The following is a 15,000-nucleotide window of genomic DNA, read 5'->3' on the forward strand; positions in this document are numbered from 1 at the left end:
CTAGGTGATTAGTAAAGCCTTCTTTCATGTGTTGTTTTCTCATGTTCAACTAGGAAATCAAAATCGTCTTGAGCAGAAGACATGATGCTCCTTCTTCCTTTCTATCTTGTTGCTTTTATCTTAATCTAGTTCCTCTGTATTTCTTCTATTAATAAATGATACGAAACACATCAACTTCATAAGGATCCTTCCATTCAAAAACTCACCACCATTCAAGAGATACAAACAACTAAAAGCAATTTCAATCTCCCACAACTTGGCTTATGTACTTAATAAAAGAAAAGACTGCCAGCCTTGCAGCTGAATCCAAGAAAAAGAAAATACACCTCAATAGTAAAATGTGAAAATCAATTAAGCAAGAGAAATCAACATTGAAGGACCAGGGTGCATCAGTTGATTACTAGCAAACAAAAATTGAGCACAACTATAAAGTAAGAACACCAAGAATAATGATATGTGTAAAACATTTCAGCTACCTGTACACCTGCATAACGTTTCCAGGCTTTGTCAAGCTTGTAATCCGTAGAAAGCAGCCGATAATTTGACAAGGCAAGCTCATAATCACGTAACATGAAGGCATAGTCACCCAAGACTCTTATTTGAGACTCAATGGAGCTGAAGGTATACCTTCAACAACGATTATAACCAATCAGAAGAAGAATAGAACTCACAAATGATATGTAAATGTAATAAATATATTTACATAGGCATGTTGGGAGCATCTGGTGTATCATCTTTCCCTTTTCTCCACCATAAATTTTTTATTTGGTTTCTAAAGCCCTTCCTTGTTGCAGAAACCTAAGGATATAGTCAGGATTAAACTACAGAGAAAACAAATAAAACAAAAAAACTCAAAACACTTTTTTTCGGACAAGAATGAAGCATTCAAATATCAGAAGGTGCAAGGCACACTGTACTTCTGAATAAAAAAAACAGATGATAGAATACCTGCTGATTGAGCATGCGTATTTTTTGCTCCATATGAGGAATGATATGCTTGGAACATAGATCTTGCATGAGGTCCTTTATCTATTTTCAATATTTTCCAAAACTAATGTTCTGATCAGAATTTCCCAAATATGTGTTACAAAAAAAAAAAAAAATGCAGAAGCATAAATTCCTAAGTAGATTTTTGAGGATATGTGACCAGTTAAGGAGAAATACCTCATTAAGGTCATCGATGTTAAGGTAACAACCAAGATCTTGACTAAATGATCCATCAGTTTTCTGCCACAAAAGAAGACATTGTACATTTCAATGCCAATGGCATCACAATTTTCAACTTCAAATACAACCATATTTAAAAACTTAAAAATCCCCTAAATACAACTTACATAAGGAATCCAAGGGTTATTCTGCTGGTCTCCCAACTTGTCTTGAGAGGAGTTTATGCACAACAATCTACAATTGTTTGGGCCAAATGTACTCCTCATTTCTGTTAAAATATTAGTTTCCCTGCAAACAACAAGTAAAAAAAAAAAAGTAACAAAATATTCAAGCAGCATGTTTTCCTTGAAAACGTATTTAAGGCAGTTAACAATAAAAGTCAAGGTATCAAAATGCGTGGTACGGGAATTAATGTTAGGGAGCCTACAGGTCTCATATAGTATCAAGATATTGGGCAAACAATTAGATAGGCCTGCAAAGCATAAAGGAACCGAGAGAGGAAGAGAGGGAACCTTGGTAGTGGGAGTAGCTGCGAAGTATTTGTATAAAATAGAAAGAAAAAAAAATGTAAAACATGTCCAATTGTTAACGAGCTAAATAAAAAAGTGACCCATTGTATCAACAGATAATTAGACCTACGTAAATGATAACGTAAATGTTATTCAGTGGGGTGAATATGGGCCAGACCAGGTACATTGGAGAAAGCCATCATTCATATACATAAGCTCATTAGACAATGTGAATCATTTGCTAAAAAAATGAGTATATAGCACCTCATTCTACAAAGGAACATTTGTATTTTCCTTTTCAATATCATTTTTATTATATATTCTCGTGTTCTATTGGGAAAAGAAAGTCTACGTCCACAGAGAAATTGCAGCTGCAAAGTTTTCATTTCTACTAGAGATTTTCTTCCTCTAATGATCCGTCTTTTGTATACATATTTCCTTTATTGGTGGTCATCTTTCTTCTTCCTTGGAAAAAAGTATCACTTCTTTGAAAAAAATTAATTTGTACACCATCCAAATGCTCTGTAAGTTTCATTTCCACCTTATCCACAGAGAAATTGCAGCTGCAAAGATTTCATTTCTATTAGGGATTTTCTTCCTCAAATGGTCAGTCTTTTGTTTTAATATCTCCTTTATTGGTGGTCATCTTTCTTCTTCCTTAAATAAATATTACTTCTTTGAAAATAATGATTTGTGCGCCGTCTAAACGCTCTATAAGATTCATAACTTTTAGTCATCATTTTGCCCTTGTTTCTCTCTAGTCTTACCCAAACACAACCCTGTTAGAAGTTTCTGATGAATCCCTATGCAAGATCGCCTCTAGTATAAGGTTACATCCCAAATCCAAACAAATCAGGATCATATCTGAATACCAACAGGTATTGGGCAAACTTACAGAAACAACTTCCACAAATCTTGTGATGCCCATTTGTAAACCTTGGCTAATAGGTATCCATAGAAGCATTTTCCAACAAATAGTTCAATGGCGATGCCGATGACTACCCATAAAGGTGCAAACTCATGCATTGCTAATACAAAAAGTCTCACCCTAATCATAAGACATTAGCATAATCCTGGTAATCCAATGGACGACACATCTCATCATCATGTTTGAGCCTTATATCAATATTGGGGTCGGAAATGAATCATGTTCCTCCATTCAATGCTATCTAGGTCATATCTTTTGTTAACGTGTACATTGTTAAATGTTTTTTGACTACCTCAATCCACACCCTTTCAACTATCCCCTCTGATTATCCGTTGCTTCACACAAGTAAAGTCACTGGTGCTTGTTGTACATGGTCCAACCATCTCAAATGATCCATAATGTAAACCAGTTGTAGCAGGGCATTCATTTGTCACCTCACCGTTTTTTCTCCCACTGTCACAACTCTCTCCTTAATTACGAAAATATATCCACTTGGGAGTCCTTCCTTTCCCAATACGCACCAAATTGGATCTCTAGATAAGCTGCCATAAGTCCACTAGAATTCAAGCAGTCTGACATCATGACCTAGCAAAGTAGAACCCTATGATCATGATGTATATTCTACATGAGTAGAAAAGGAAAAAAGGGAAAGTTTCAAGTTATTTACAGAACATATAATTAGAAAGAAAATGTCAATAACAGGCTTCAAATTTGTGATAAAGGTAATTGCAATAATACATATAATCTACAAGCATCATGACAGTAGCCCAAGCCCCATTCAACAGTCACATTCAGATTTCCCTTCACATAAGAAACACAAAAATCAATTATAGCAATAATAAAGTATTACCTGGAGATTAGGAGAAGTGATGAACTATGAACAATAAGAAAATTCATACTAAATGAATTGGTGCAAATGGAGCATGTAAAATTAACATAATAAGAAGGGAATGATTTGAAATACTTCTCTGAAGTGCCATCTTGGTTATCGTGAACCAGCAAATAATGCTTCAGGATCTTTGGATCCATTGCACCATCGTTAAGGAGAGAGGGAAATTGATTGGAGTTAAAAAGGTCAACAAATTTATTGATAGGTTGTTCATCTTTTGAAGAAACAACCAACAGACCTGCAAGTCAATTTGGAAACAACGACTAACATGTCAATCCCCATTCATTCCTAAATCTAGAGAAATGTCATAACCATAACCCACAATAACAAATAATAATAATGTTAGCAGTACACATAAAAGACATTGCACAGCTTAACTTAAACAAAGAAAGTTCTTGAGAAAAATTTCCACAGCTTACATGCCACAGGATGGTCAAAAGCTTCATGTTCTGAAAAGGACGAGGTATGTCTGAGCTCTTTATTAAAGAATTGAAACCATGGTTGCAGTGGTTCAGATTCAGCCGCTGCATAGGAAAATCATCATTTAGTAATCTGAAACAATTTCAATAGCAAGCAAAGTCACAGTTTCTGGCAAAGTCCAAATAGTCCACTTTCATTTTTTATTTTATTTTTTACAAGCAGTCCATTTTCAATTCTGGGTAACATGGACATCCACTTCTCAGAAAATTCATTGTCAGACACAGGCCAACACTTTTTTTTTTTGTGCAATAAAATTGTAGTTTCTTCTTATATGTTTCCAGCTATTATATATAAGACCTATTTAAATATGTTATTGACTTCCTTCTGTATTATATACCCCACACAAAATAAAATAGGTAGAAATATCTCTCTAAAATAATGGAATAAACTAAATTGCATGTGTTCCTGTATCAGGTGTCTGGGGGTCTCTATGTGTATGTGTATCCAGAACATGACGAATCTCGAGGAAACTATCCGAGGCCAGAAAGGTCAGAGAATATGGAAGATGTAGGTAAGTAAGTTTGAATAAAAGGCTGGTGTAACGGAAGATTTGTCAGAGAAATTTCACTTGGAAGAATTTATGGGAAAATAAATGCGAGTGGGAAAGCATCATAAGGACCGGAGTGTAAGGGAAATGTAATTTTAAAGAGATGAATGTACCGTTAAACAAGTCTTGGAAAGTTGTTCAGGATGATATATTCATAAGTCTAAGTCCAAGGAGAATTAAACCAGGTCAAAGAACCCGAACTCAGATTTTCCAGAAAGATCATATAAGTCAATCTGAGTTGACCAAAGTTAAGACTTAAGCTTTGAGCTGTGTACGTTTAAGTGTGAACCTCACAATTTACTTATGTTAACAATTAACATTAATTTACAAACTAACTTAAGGTAATTGAAATTAGGTTAACTAATTAAGATTAACTCAATGTAATCATGAGTCTAGATGACTCATTAGTGCCATTGTGACACCTAACCATGACGTGTATTTTATATGAGATTTGAAAGACACATGTTGGCTAATCCCCTTAACCTATGCCATGTGTTTAATCACCAACCAAACCATGGTTAGGAGATAATTCATTTATATATAAGTTATTCATAGAAACATATTATGTTTCCTTGCTTAGTAATAAATTTGATGCAGGACGATGAGGGGAGATAAGAAATTGTGTTCCACATTAAAATCCCAGCAGATGGTTCACTCTTAAAACTTTAACAAGAAATTTATAGAGAAAAAGAAAGAGAGTATCCTTGGGTGACACATTGTCTCTTTCTGCTCAAGCAACAAATTCAGCTCCATTCACTACCTCAATAACAAAACAACAATAAACAACATCCTAACAAACTCTCACTCAGAGTATGTAATCAGTTGATATAAAGAAAAATTGTGTCCCATGTATTGTTAAGAGTTGCTTCTTTTGAAGAGGATAGGATTCATTTGATCAGGTGGAGTGGTGAGGATTCTTCAATAGTGAAAGTTTGTGAGCGGAGAAAGGAACTTGGACGTCGCTAAGGTAGAATTCCTTTCCCTATTGAATACTTTCGATAATATTCATTATATGATTGTAGCTTATATTCTATATCTCAAAAATATATATGGTATCTTTACGAATAAATTCTATTGAGTATTTACGATTGTATGATGGTAATCACGAATTTACGATTTTGCTTGATAAATGTGATTGATTTCTTCAAAAAAAGGATTTTTAAACTCATAGTGGTCTACTATCATTATATTAGTCAAAAACATAGACAAATGATGTGTAGAATACAATTAAAATAAGCACGAATTAAACTACGAAAAACAGCAAAATTACGTGCAAGTTAAATTTGCAAGGTGGGAGTCACTGTGGCACCCCCACCCAACACAGGCATATGCTGTGGTTCCACCACAGAAATTAGCCCACTGCCACCGCAGGTGACATGTGGGGGCAGAAAATGACATGTTTGTTGAGAGCTACGTGGGACCCGCATGATTCCCGGATGACGTGAAGTCACTTTCTAAACCATTTTTCTTACACTATGAAGTTTTAAAAACAAGTTTCCCTGTTACTCTTGTGTTGTACAATAATTATGAATGATCGAATTTTACGTTAAAATACGAATCATATTTTGGCGTAAACTCAAATATATTTTTGAAAACACTATTATGTTATCTATGATAATATAGAATAGAGTCTAGCTTGATTTGATTGTGTGATATGGAACATGAGTTCAAATAAGGAATTTTGAGGAACATATTTAATCAGAGAACAAAACTCAAACTCAAACTTGAAGATTTAACATAGTTACAGATTGGGAAGTTAACGGAAAAAGATTAGAATCTAATTAGGAAATAGGTTTAAGGTGTCCTGAACTTTGAAAAATGGTATTAATCTATATGGAAAGGATGAATATGGTTGTGTACGTTAGAATTTATGAGGAGGAATTCCTATGCTAGAATTATTAACGGATGGTTAGTTGAGATAAATTAGTACCCAGAATCATTGACTTTGGTTGCAAAAGTGCCTAGTATTCGTTTATATTCGGGTCAGGAGTACCCAGTGTTATTTACTTTTAGCTAGGGAGAGCCCATGCATTTATGTTTGAGATTAGAATACCCGAGATGCGTTTTATTTATTTTTGGGTTATTATTAGAAAGGAAAGTGGGTGCATAAGATAGTGATACTTTAGATTTCACATGCTAGCCTGATAGGCACAATGAAGACAGCTGGTCCCCGTGATTGAGGGAAGCTTATAGTAGTCAACCTGATTGACCCAAGTGAAGAAGGGTCCCATGATCGAGGGATATCCCAATCAACGGCCAACCTAAGCCAGACAAAAGGCGAACCACTTGCGGTCAGGCCGACCGTAGAATCAAGAACTAATGTTGCAATCCATCAACGGTAATTATGAGATCCTTGACTAATGCATGAATGTCAATCATGAAATCTATCATACTTATTGGTATTCAATGTCGTACTTGTCTGCATTATAACGCCAGTGTGTTGGATGTATGTATTTACTATTGATGAGATGTGGAATATGATTTATATTTTGATAATACTGGAATCTAGAAAACTAGACATTTGAACCAGTGAATTTGATTTCTAACTACAGGTTGTAATCATGGAAGCTAGGAAGAAAAGAAATGACATGAACTACATAAGATTTTGAAAATTACAATTTATTACGTAAGGGTATTAGATAGTATAGATAGAATGTGTTAATGAATTTTATAACCAGTTATGATGAATTGTGTAAATATCATATAATTATTCGGATTAATTGACAAACCACACTATAGTGTGATGAGATCTTCCTACCTAAATATCTGAAAACTACTTTGATATTAAGCCCGTAAGTTATGATTTTAGCATGATTACTTGTTCATTCTACGAACAAATCGTGATCCTATTCTACTAAGTAACATACCTGTTACTCACCCATTCTACACCTTAGTGCAGGATTGGTGTTACCTGATCCAACCCACATGTGAGTAAGATGCCGACCTGGATAGATGTGCTAGAGGACTTTTCAAGGAAGTGTTTCAAGTCGCTGCTAGATAATGAGACTGTAGTTGATTATGTCTGTATGGTATCAGTGGAGGCCTAGGTGGACGGGTCAATTAATGTAAACCTTAGGATGTGGATTACTATAGAGTATTAGTAGTAGACTAGATATGTAAGTTTGTAAAGTTGGGGGTCACTTTTTGGGGATTTACTTTTAGAGTTTCTGTAAATCCCAGATGTATCCTTTTGAGTATTTGATGTACATATACTTTTGAAGTTTCACCATGTTTGTATATAAAAATCTTTTAAAGCTGCACTCTGATGATTTTGGTATACTTTGTGAGGAATTGTCTATTTTAGATCAGATTTTAATTTACCCCATATTTGGGTTATGCGTCATTGTTGTATTATATTTTACTAGAAAATAACGTGTTAGGTCATGCCCACGGAGGGGGCGTGACAGTATGGAACTTCATACCAACGGCAACACTAATTCAAGTATATGTCCATGGATTGTAGGGTCAAACTGACACCTTATATGCAAAAGAGTGAAACAAAAGGAGATGAAAATTGAAACTCATACGCCTACCAACTAGCTGTTTTACCAATGAATGTTCAACAAAGGTAACTGATTCTGGATTATTGATAATGGAAGAAAATGGCAAAAGTATACCATATTCTCGTTGTTGTCGATGAAATGGCGGCTAACACATTGAAGGGATCAGCAACAGGGAATCCCCGTAAAATATTTGGAAGAAAACTCTCTCAAACAATAAGAAATTTTTTTTAAAACTGGGTCAAACGACAATCGACACTTTCTTAATCTTATGATGATTCAGAAATCTGGTAGAAACAGTGTATTTGTGTTTCTGTCTAGGGAAAACTGTTTAGGGTGGCTGAATACAACAACAATCAAGGGATCTGACGAAGCAGAAGTGAATAAAATCCTTGATTCCACAAGAAAGAAGAAAACACACTCATGGTTCCACAAGAGGAAGAGAAAATAATAAAATTTTAGAGCAAAATATTTATTTTCATCGATAATTGAATTCGACTACAATGCTCTAGGATGTCTCTGTTTATAGATAAATCTTTTTTTCCAATAAAGTAAAGAAATATTAATCCTAATCTAAAAATAACAAATGACTATTTTCTAATTAAATTAGGAGAACTAGACATATTTTAAATACAATACTCTTAACTACTTTCCTAATATTGTTTGGAGTTGAAAACATAATTAGAAACATATTAGAAATCTTAATTGATAAGACCAAATCAATTGGACTTCACATTAGGCCCATAAGAAAGGCATCGTCGGCCCATACTTTGGCTAGAATGAGTTGACTCAGTCCTAGATGGCTGAGCTGACTCTGTTCTAGACGAACGAATGTTCTTCTTCTTTCTATCTTCCGTCCAATGAATTCCAATGGAAGATGCTCTACATCAATCCTCCTATCTTGAAAGGAACTCATCCTTGAGTTATTTTTAAAGGCCTTTTTTCTCTCAATTTCCATTCCTCTCTCACTACAATCCACTTCCAAAGATATCCGTTCTTCAGGCTCGGTTTGGAGAATAATATTGACCACTTCAACATAGTTAGCATATCATCCAACCATGGTATAGAACATCTATACTTTACAATCAGTTCATTGATGGTCCAACTGTCTATGCACACGAGCCAAATTCCATCTTTCGTTCATGTTAGTAAACTTGGCACAATGTATGCAATCATACTTTCCTCCAATCATTTCTTCAAGGTACAACTCGTCTATAGTTGTTTTGTGGATCATCTGATGGGGTGGATGATTAGGCAAATTAACACCCGAGATAAAATTACCATGATGCAGAATTTCTTTCATAATGGGCAGTCTATTTGATAGATCATCTAGTACAACCATTGTAGATTCCTTCACAAATTCTAGCATTTCCAAAGTGGTAGTTGGTCGTTCATCATCACTTTTAATATCTTTAAAGCATAGACATCTCTAGTTTCAGTAGATTCATCTTCACTATTTGCATCATCTTGATCATGATTTTGCAATTGAATGACAGGAGGGTTGTTAGTGAAGTGGTTTTGAAGGTTTGCAAATGGCATTCCATGAGTTTCAAACCAAAAAGAAATTTAGTCAGATGTCTGCTTGTTTTCTACTTTCAGTGTCTCATAAACCTCCTTTCAGATTGTTCCATGGTGTTTTAAGTTTCAATATTATCTTAAACTTGTCAAAAAAGGAGAGGGTGAGACATATAAAACTCACCGATAAGTAAATTTTGAAGCTGAGGTGGATCTGAGCACAAATCAGTAGAATCACACTCACTCGACTGAGTAACAATTTGTTTTAAATGCTCTTCCGTGGCCTGCTTGGAATACAAATAGTAGAAAAAATTACACAGCAAAAACAAGCTAAAATAACTGAAAATGCCGAATTTCATAAGTAATTCTGAATCTCACTCGCCTGCCAAGAAAAAAATATATCTGACTCTCACCTGATCCAAAGCTTCTAACTTGTCCAATCACACAAGTTTACTTTTAAGTAATTCAGGCTGTCTTTAAAAAATAAATAAATAAATAATGTTTTGGAGATGTTCAATGGCCATCTCGATCATTTTTCTCTTTTGGGGGAAATTTAACTATTCGTAGTAGTTAAAAGGCACAAAACATCCGAATCAAAAAATACTCATCATAAGTTCTGAATTGAATTGAAAACATTGAATCGATATTTATTGAAAAGAAAATCACCTCCAAATTGGACTGACAAATGTCGGAAGCGTAATACAAACGAAATTTGAACTTGTGCAACCTGTAGGGTTGATCGCTCGCAGTGCGTACAGGTACTGAAACAGAAGAAACTCATCTGTAATAAATAATTTGTACATAAAAGAAAACAACAGAGAGATTTTGATTGATGATCATCACCATACCATCTATGTTGTTGAAGAGACAGAAAGGCTGAAGCATCTGAACGAAGTTGAGGCCATTCTGACGACAAGCTTCTTCCACGAGAGGAGTTCGAAGAACCATCACCACAGGCGTTATCTCTTCCAATAAAATTTTCCCTAGATTTGAATTCGCCGGATCCACCATATTTACTTCTCTCTTCGTAAATATAAATAAATTAGGGTTCCTCTTTCCTCAAATAAAGCCCATTTCAGACGTGTAATTTAACCCACTAGGGTTTTTGAGAAATCTGAAGAAGACGTTGTAGAGTAGAGATGGAGGGATGATCCAATGGAGGAGGTGGATTCGCTTACTCCGGCAACTGTGTTTCGGATCAGACTTACTCCTACAAAATCGAATTTAAAGCATAGGATGATTGTGACCGAGCTTTCATCAGCTTGTATTTTTTTGTTGGATTCTAAGAGAAATTGAACAAGGAATGGATGAAATTGAGCTGCCTGAGTTTGAGGTATTTGATTTGGACGACTTGCTTCTGTTCATCCGTAAACGCAATGTTGTTATGCAAATAATGCAACTTCCTGCCTGTGTGCTTATAATTAATATAGCTGCTATTGGCACCCTATTTTTACTCATTACACCCTATTTTCTTAAATTATGTATTGCATCCCAATTTTAAAGATTAGAACCTATCATACCTGATTCACGGGTTCGATCAGCTCAAATTCGAGTTTGCGTTTCTGGTTCGCCACTCGAGAATGAACCCGATTCGTAGGTATAGACAGAGATGAGGGCGTTTGATGGTTGAAGTGATGAATAGGATAAAAAAGAGAATGAAAATAACATCTTTTTAAAAAAAATTATTTTGTGGGTGCGGGTGAGAAATCAGTTTTTTTTCTTATGCATAAGTTAAAGAAGAGGGTATTTGGTCATTTTCATTGGTCTATTGAGAAAGACCAAGATCAAAGGGGCATGCTATTAATTTAAAATTTTAGGGAGATATCTTAAATATTAACAAACATGTGGAAGGGTATAACAAAAAAAGAAGTAAAAGTAGTTCCATTGGGTTCGTTGCAATTCACGAATTGGGAGCCAACTCTACCATGAACTGTTTATGTTCGAACTGATTCACGATTCGGTTCTTTACTAGCAAATTTGGTAATCCTGATTAAATCACACCATTCAAGCATTATAAAGGTTTGGCTAAAAAAATTATAAGTTAAAATTTTATTAGGAAAAAAAAACGAAATGTCCCAGAATTACAAACTCATCAATAGAGAAAAAAAAAACACAAAAACCACAAAAGAGAAGCAGCTAATCTCCCAAATTACAAACGAGATCCCAACGAGCTACAAAATCTTCAAAGAAAATCCCCTTAAACTCTATAAAATTCTTTCCAAGAAAAAAAAAATAGTAGCCCCAACACATTGAACTTGATATCTTCATAAGATAACTCCTTTCCTTAAAAAATCTGATGATTCATTTTCTTCCATAAACTCCAACAAAAGGCAAAAGACTCCATAGGATTCACTTTGAACAGCGAAGAGATATGCCTCAAAAATGTTACAAATCGAAAAGCTCTAGAATTGTGTGTGGTAAGTAACTCTCCAAACCAAAGAGACTAAGGTAGTGACACCACAATTGATACGTCATTCAACAATGTAAAAGGAGATGATCTATCGTCTCTTCATCTTTCATACACAAAACACAATAATTTGGCGTTTGAAAACCTCTTTTGATAAGTTGATCCAAAGTGATTAATCTACTCAATGATGCTTGCCATGAAAAAATCAATTTTTTTAAAAGGGAACCTTTATTCCCCAAATCATGTCAATGAGAAAGATGAAAGTCAATAGATAATTCAACTATATGCGTTAAATGCACAAAAAATTCTCCCTTTCATGTACCATCTCATAACTTACAACCATCATTATCGACAAGAGATGTGCTCGCATCAACTAACTCCAAGAGACTCTCCACATTACTCAATTCTCAATCATTGAAATCCCTCCTAAAACCAAAATCTCACTATTTCCAAACTATCACATTCTAAAAAGGTTATATATAGTCCTATAATTTTTATCCAACACCGCAAAAAGATCTGAAAAGAGTTCCTTCAACGAAATGTCTCTACACCATCTATCTTTCCAAAAGCGAATCATGTTTCCCCTTCCCATCTTAAACTCCACTTTTTTAAGAAATGAGAGTAAGCGATGAAGAATGTCTTTCTAAATCCCACACCCATAAGCCCCTTTTGCTACTTTTATTTTTCAACCCAAATCTTGCAATCCGAATTTATTAGCCACCACCTCGCCCATAAACTAACATCTTCCTCACCAAATCTCCACAATCATTTTGACAATAAAGCATAATTTATCATAGAAAAACTTTTGAGTCCCATACCCATTCTAACTTTCGACAATCAAATCTTCCTTCAACTCACTATATGGTACTTTATATTATTCTCCTTATTATGCCATAAAAAGTCACTACAAATCTTATTCATTTTAACTTCCACACTACAAGAGACAGTAAATAGTTAGGAATACTAGCAAGTGTACTCTTAATTAATGTCAATTTTCCCCACTTTAGATAAGTATCTAGTTTTTCATGTACTCAACCTTCTACCCATCCTCTCCAAAACAGGTTCCCAAATCTCATTGTTTCTAGAATTTGCATCAAGTGATAATTCGAGATAAATGGTAAGCAAGAGCCCACCTTAAATCCCACTGACGTTGCCAACACATCTACCCTAGGCGTAGCATAAACCTCTATCACCATACTCTTATTAAGATTGACAATGATGCTAGACACTACCTCAAAACACTCAAGAATACTGTTAAAGAATCTTAATTGTGTTGCCAATAAATCAAGAAAAATGAGTGTGTCTTCGACAAATCGAAGGTGCGATATAAGGTGCCCTTGACCCCGGCTATGAAACTTGACAAGCTACCATCATGAAGCTCTTTCAAGATCATTTTGCTAAGCGCTTCCATTACCACCAAGAACAAATAAGGTGATCCTCAATTGTCTTAGATCGCTTGAAATATCCTTTTGGAAACCCATCCACCAAAATAGAAAAGGAATGAGAAGTAACACATTTCATTACTCATTTGATGCATAAATTGCCAAACACCATCCTATAAAACATATACCCAGGGAAAGATCAGTTTGCATGGTCATAGTCCTTTTCAAGGTCAATCTTACAAACAAGACTGGCTTCATTAACTTTTCTTCTTGAGTCAACACCTGTTCAAACAACTAAACCCAAAAAAATAGAATATAGCAAAGAGAGAGGCAAAAAACTTGTATTGGCAACTCAACTTTTAATTATTCTCAATCATTTACTTATTTTCTTTATGGGAACCTTGACTTGCACATCGTGCAGACCCAATTGCAAACTAGCAATTGAAAAAGCTCTCTTGCACTCCACTTGTATGATTGCACTCCAAAAAAATTAAAAAAATTTCCTCCCTTTCTCTGTTCTTTGTTGTGTGAACGAATGAGCAAGAATTTTTTATTTATTTTTCCTTTTCAACAAATCTGAAATCTTTATTACTTTTTGAAGAAGATCATGCATTTTCATTAAAACCTCATCAATAAACTCTAAGAACCAAATAAGTTATTTGCTAATCATCTTTTTCCCATCATCATCTTCTCCACTCCTTACAACAAAAAAACTGCACCAGATCTACTATACCCAGGTGGAATAACGGTGAAAAAACATAAAAGATCCATGAAGAATGCATCTTGATTTTACCTGAATAGAGTTGAGCTCGAGAAGCAAATCAATGCTATTATGCAAGAGGGGTTGTAAGAATTGAAAGAGGGGGGAAACAATGACTTTTAAGAATATGGTCTTAATTTGATGTGGGGCTGAGACTAGGAGGGTGGAGAGGGATGGGAAGAAGTACATCTACAACAATAATAATAAGGGACTGAGCTAGTGATGAGATGCCATTAGGTGGAAAGGATAATGGAAGTGAGGATGCGAAGTCAAGGGATGAAAAAGATAGTTAAGACAAGTAAAGGAGGCATTGCATAAAGACTACTTGTTTTGGTTGAATCTCATTTTATTTATTTATTTTTGCCTTATTTAAAGGGAAGAAAACATAATACAACATTGGGATAGTTGCACATCTCACTCCTTGCACTCCCCAAAAAATAGATAAGTAATGCTGGGGTGACACAAACGAAGACACAAATGTGACAAAATAATGTTATGTCGCGCACATTACCGTAGATTCTTTTTCGTGAGATACGATTAGAAAGCATTTTAGGGTTATGTGGGCACCACCACATCATTTTTGTCACCTTTGTGTCTCCATTTGTGTCATTCCAGTATTTTCCTTTTTTTTTTTCTTTTTTCAAGGATGGGGTGAAAGAGGTTCCTCATGATATGCAAGTTATTGTTCTCTTTCTTTATTTTTAATTGGGGTGTAGTAAGTAAAAGTTGAGTTAACAATTCTCTCTTGATGAAAGGAAATTATAGTGGAGTTGTTATCTCAACATGTTCACTTTGTGTATCAATTGGGGGGGGGGGGTTTAATTCTATGAGTTTTTCAAGATCTTTGTAACAAATTTCTATTGTTGACGATATTTTTTAGTTAATAAAAAAAAAAGAAAAAGGTAACAAGTGGAAT

At 34.8% G+C, this 15,000-nt stretch overlaps 1 protein-coding gene across 3 annotated transcripts in view; it reads right to left on the reverse strand.

Annotated features, from left to right (window-relative positions):
• LOC147392493 (Tetratricopeptide repeat (TPR)-like superfamily protein) overlaps positions 1-10,933 on the reverse strand; it is a 29,830-nt gene extending 18,897 nt beyond the window's left edge. For 2 of the 3 annotated variants that reach the window (XM_086459983.1, XM_086459981.1), the window contains exons 1-10: positions 10,384-10,933; positions 10,202-10,296; positions 9,720-9,819; positions 3,913-4,017; positions 3,569-3,731; positions 1,335-1,455; positions 1,165-1,227; positions 949-1,029; positions 704-798; positions 477-627 (exon numbers count right to left, since the gene is read on the reverse strand). In XM_086459983.1, coding sequence (XP_086316109.1) covers positions 477-627; positions 704-798; positions 949-1,029; positions 1,165-1,227; positions 1,335-1,455; positions 3,569-3,731; positions 3,913-4,017; positions 9,720-9,819; positions 10,202-10,296; positions 10,384-10,546 — 1,137 coding nt within the window. In that variant the 5' untranslated portion in view covers positions 10,547-10,933. The remainder of the gene's footprint in view (positions 1-476; positions 628-703; positions 799-948; positions 1,030-1,164; positions 1,228-1,334; positions 1,456-3,568; positions 3,732-3,912; positions 4,018-9,719; positions 9,820-10,201; positions 10,297-10,383) is intronic. The other variant, XM_086459982.1, reaches the window with a different exon arrangement.
• Positions 10,934-15,000: the final 4,067 nt, after the last annotated feature.

This window comes from Akebia trifoliata, chromosome 11 (genome assembly GCF_017979445.1).
Source record: "Akebia trifoliata isolate Shusen 1 chromosome 11, ASM1797944v1, whole genome shotgun sequence".
Taxonomy (NCBI): domain Eukaryota; kingdom Viridiplantae; phylum Streptophyta; class Magnoliopsida; order Ranunculales; family Lardizabalaceae; genus Akebia; species Akebia trifoliata.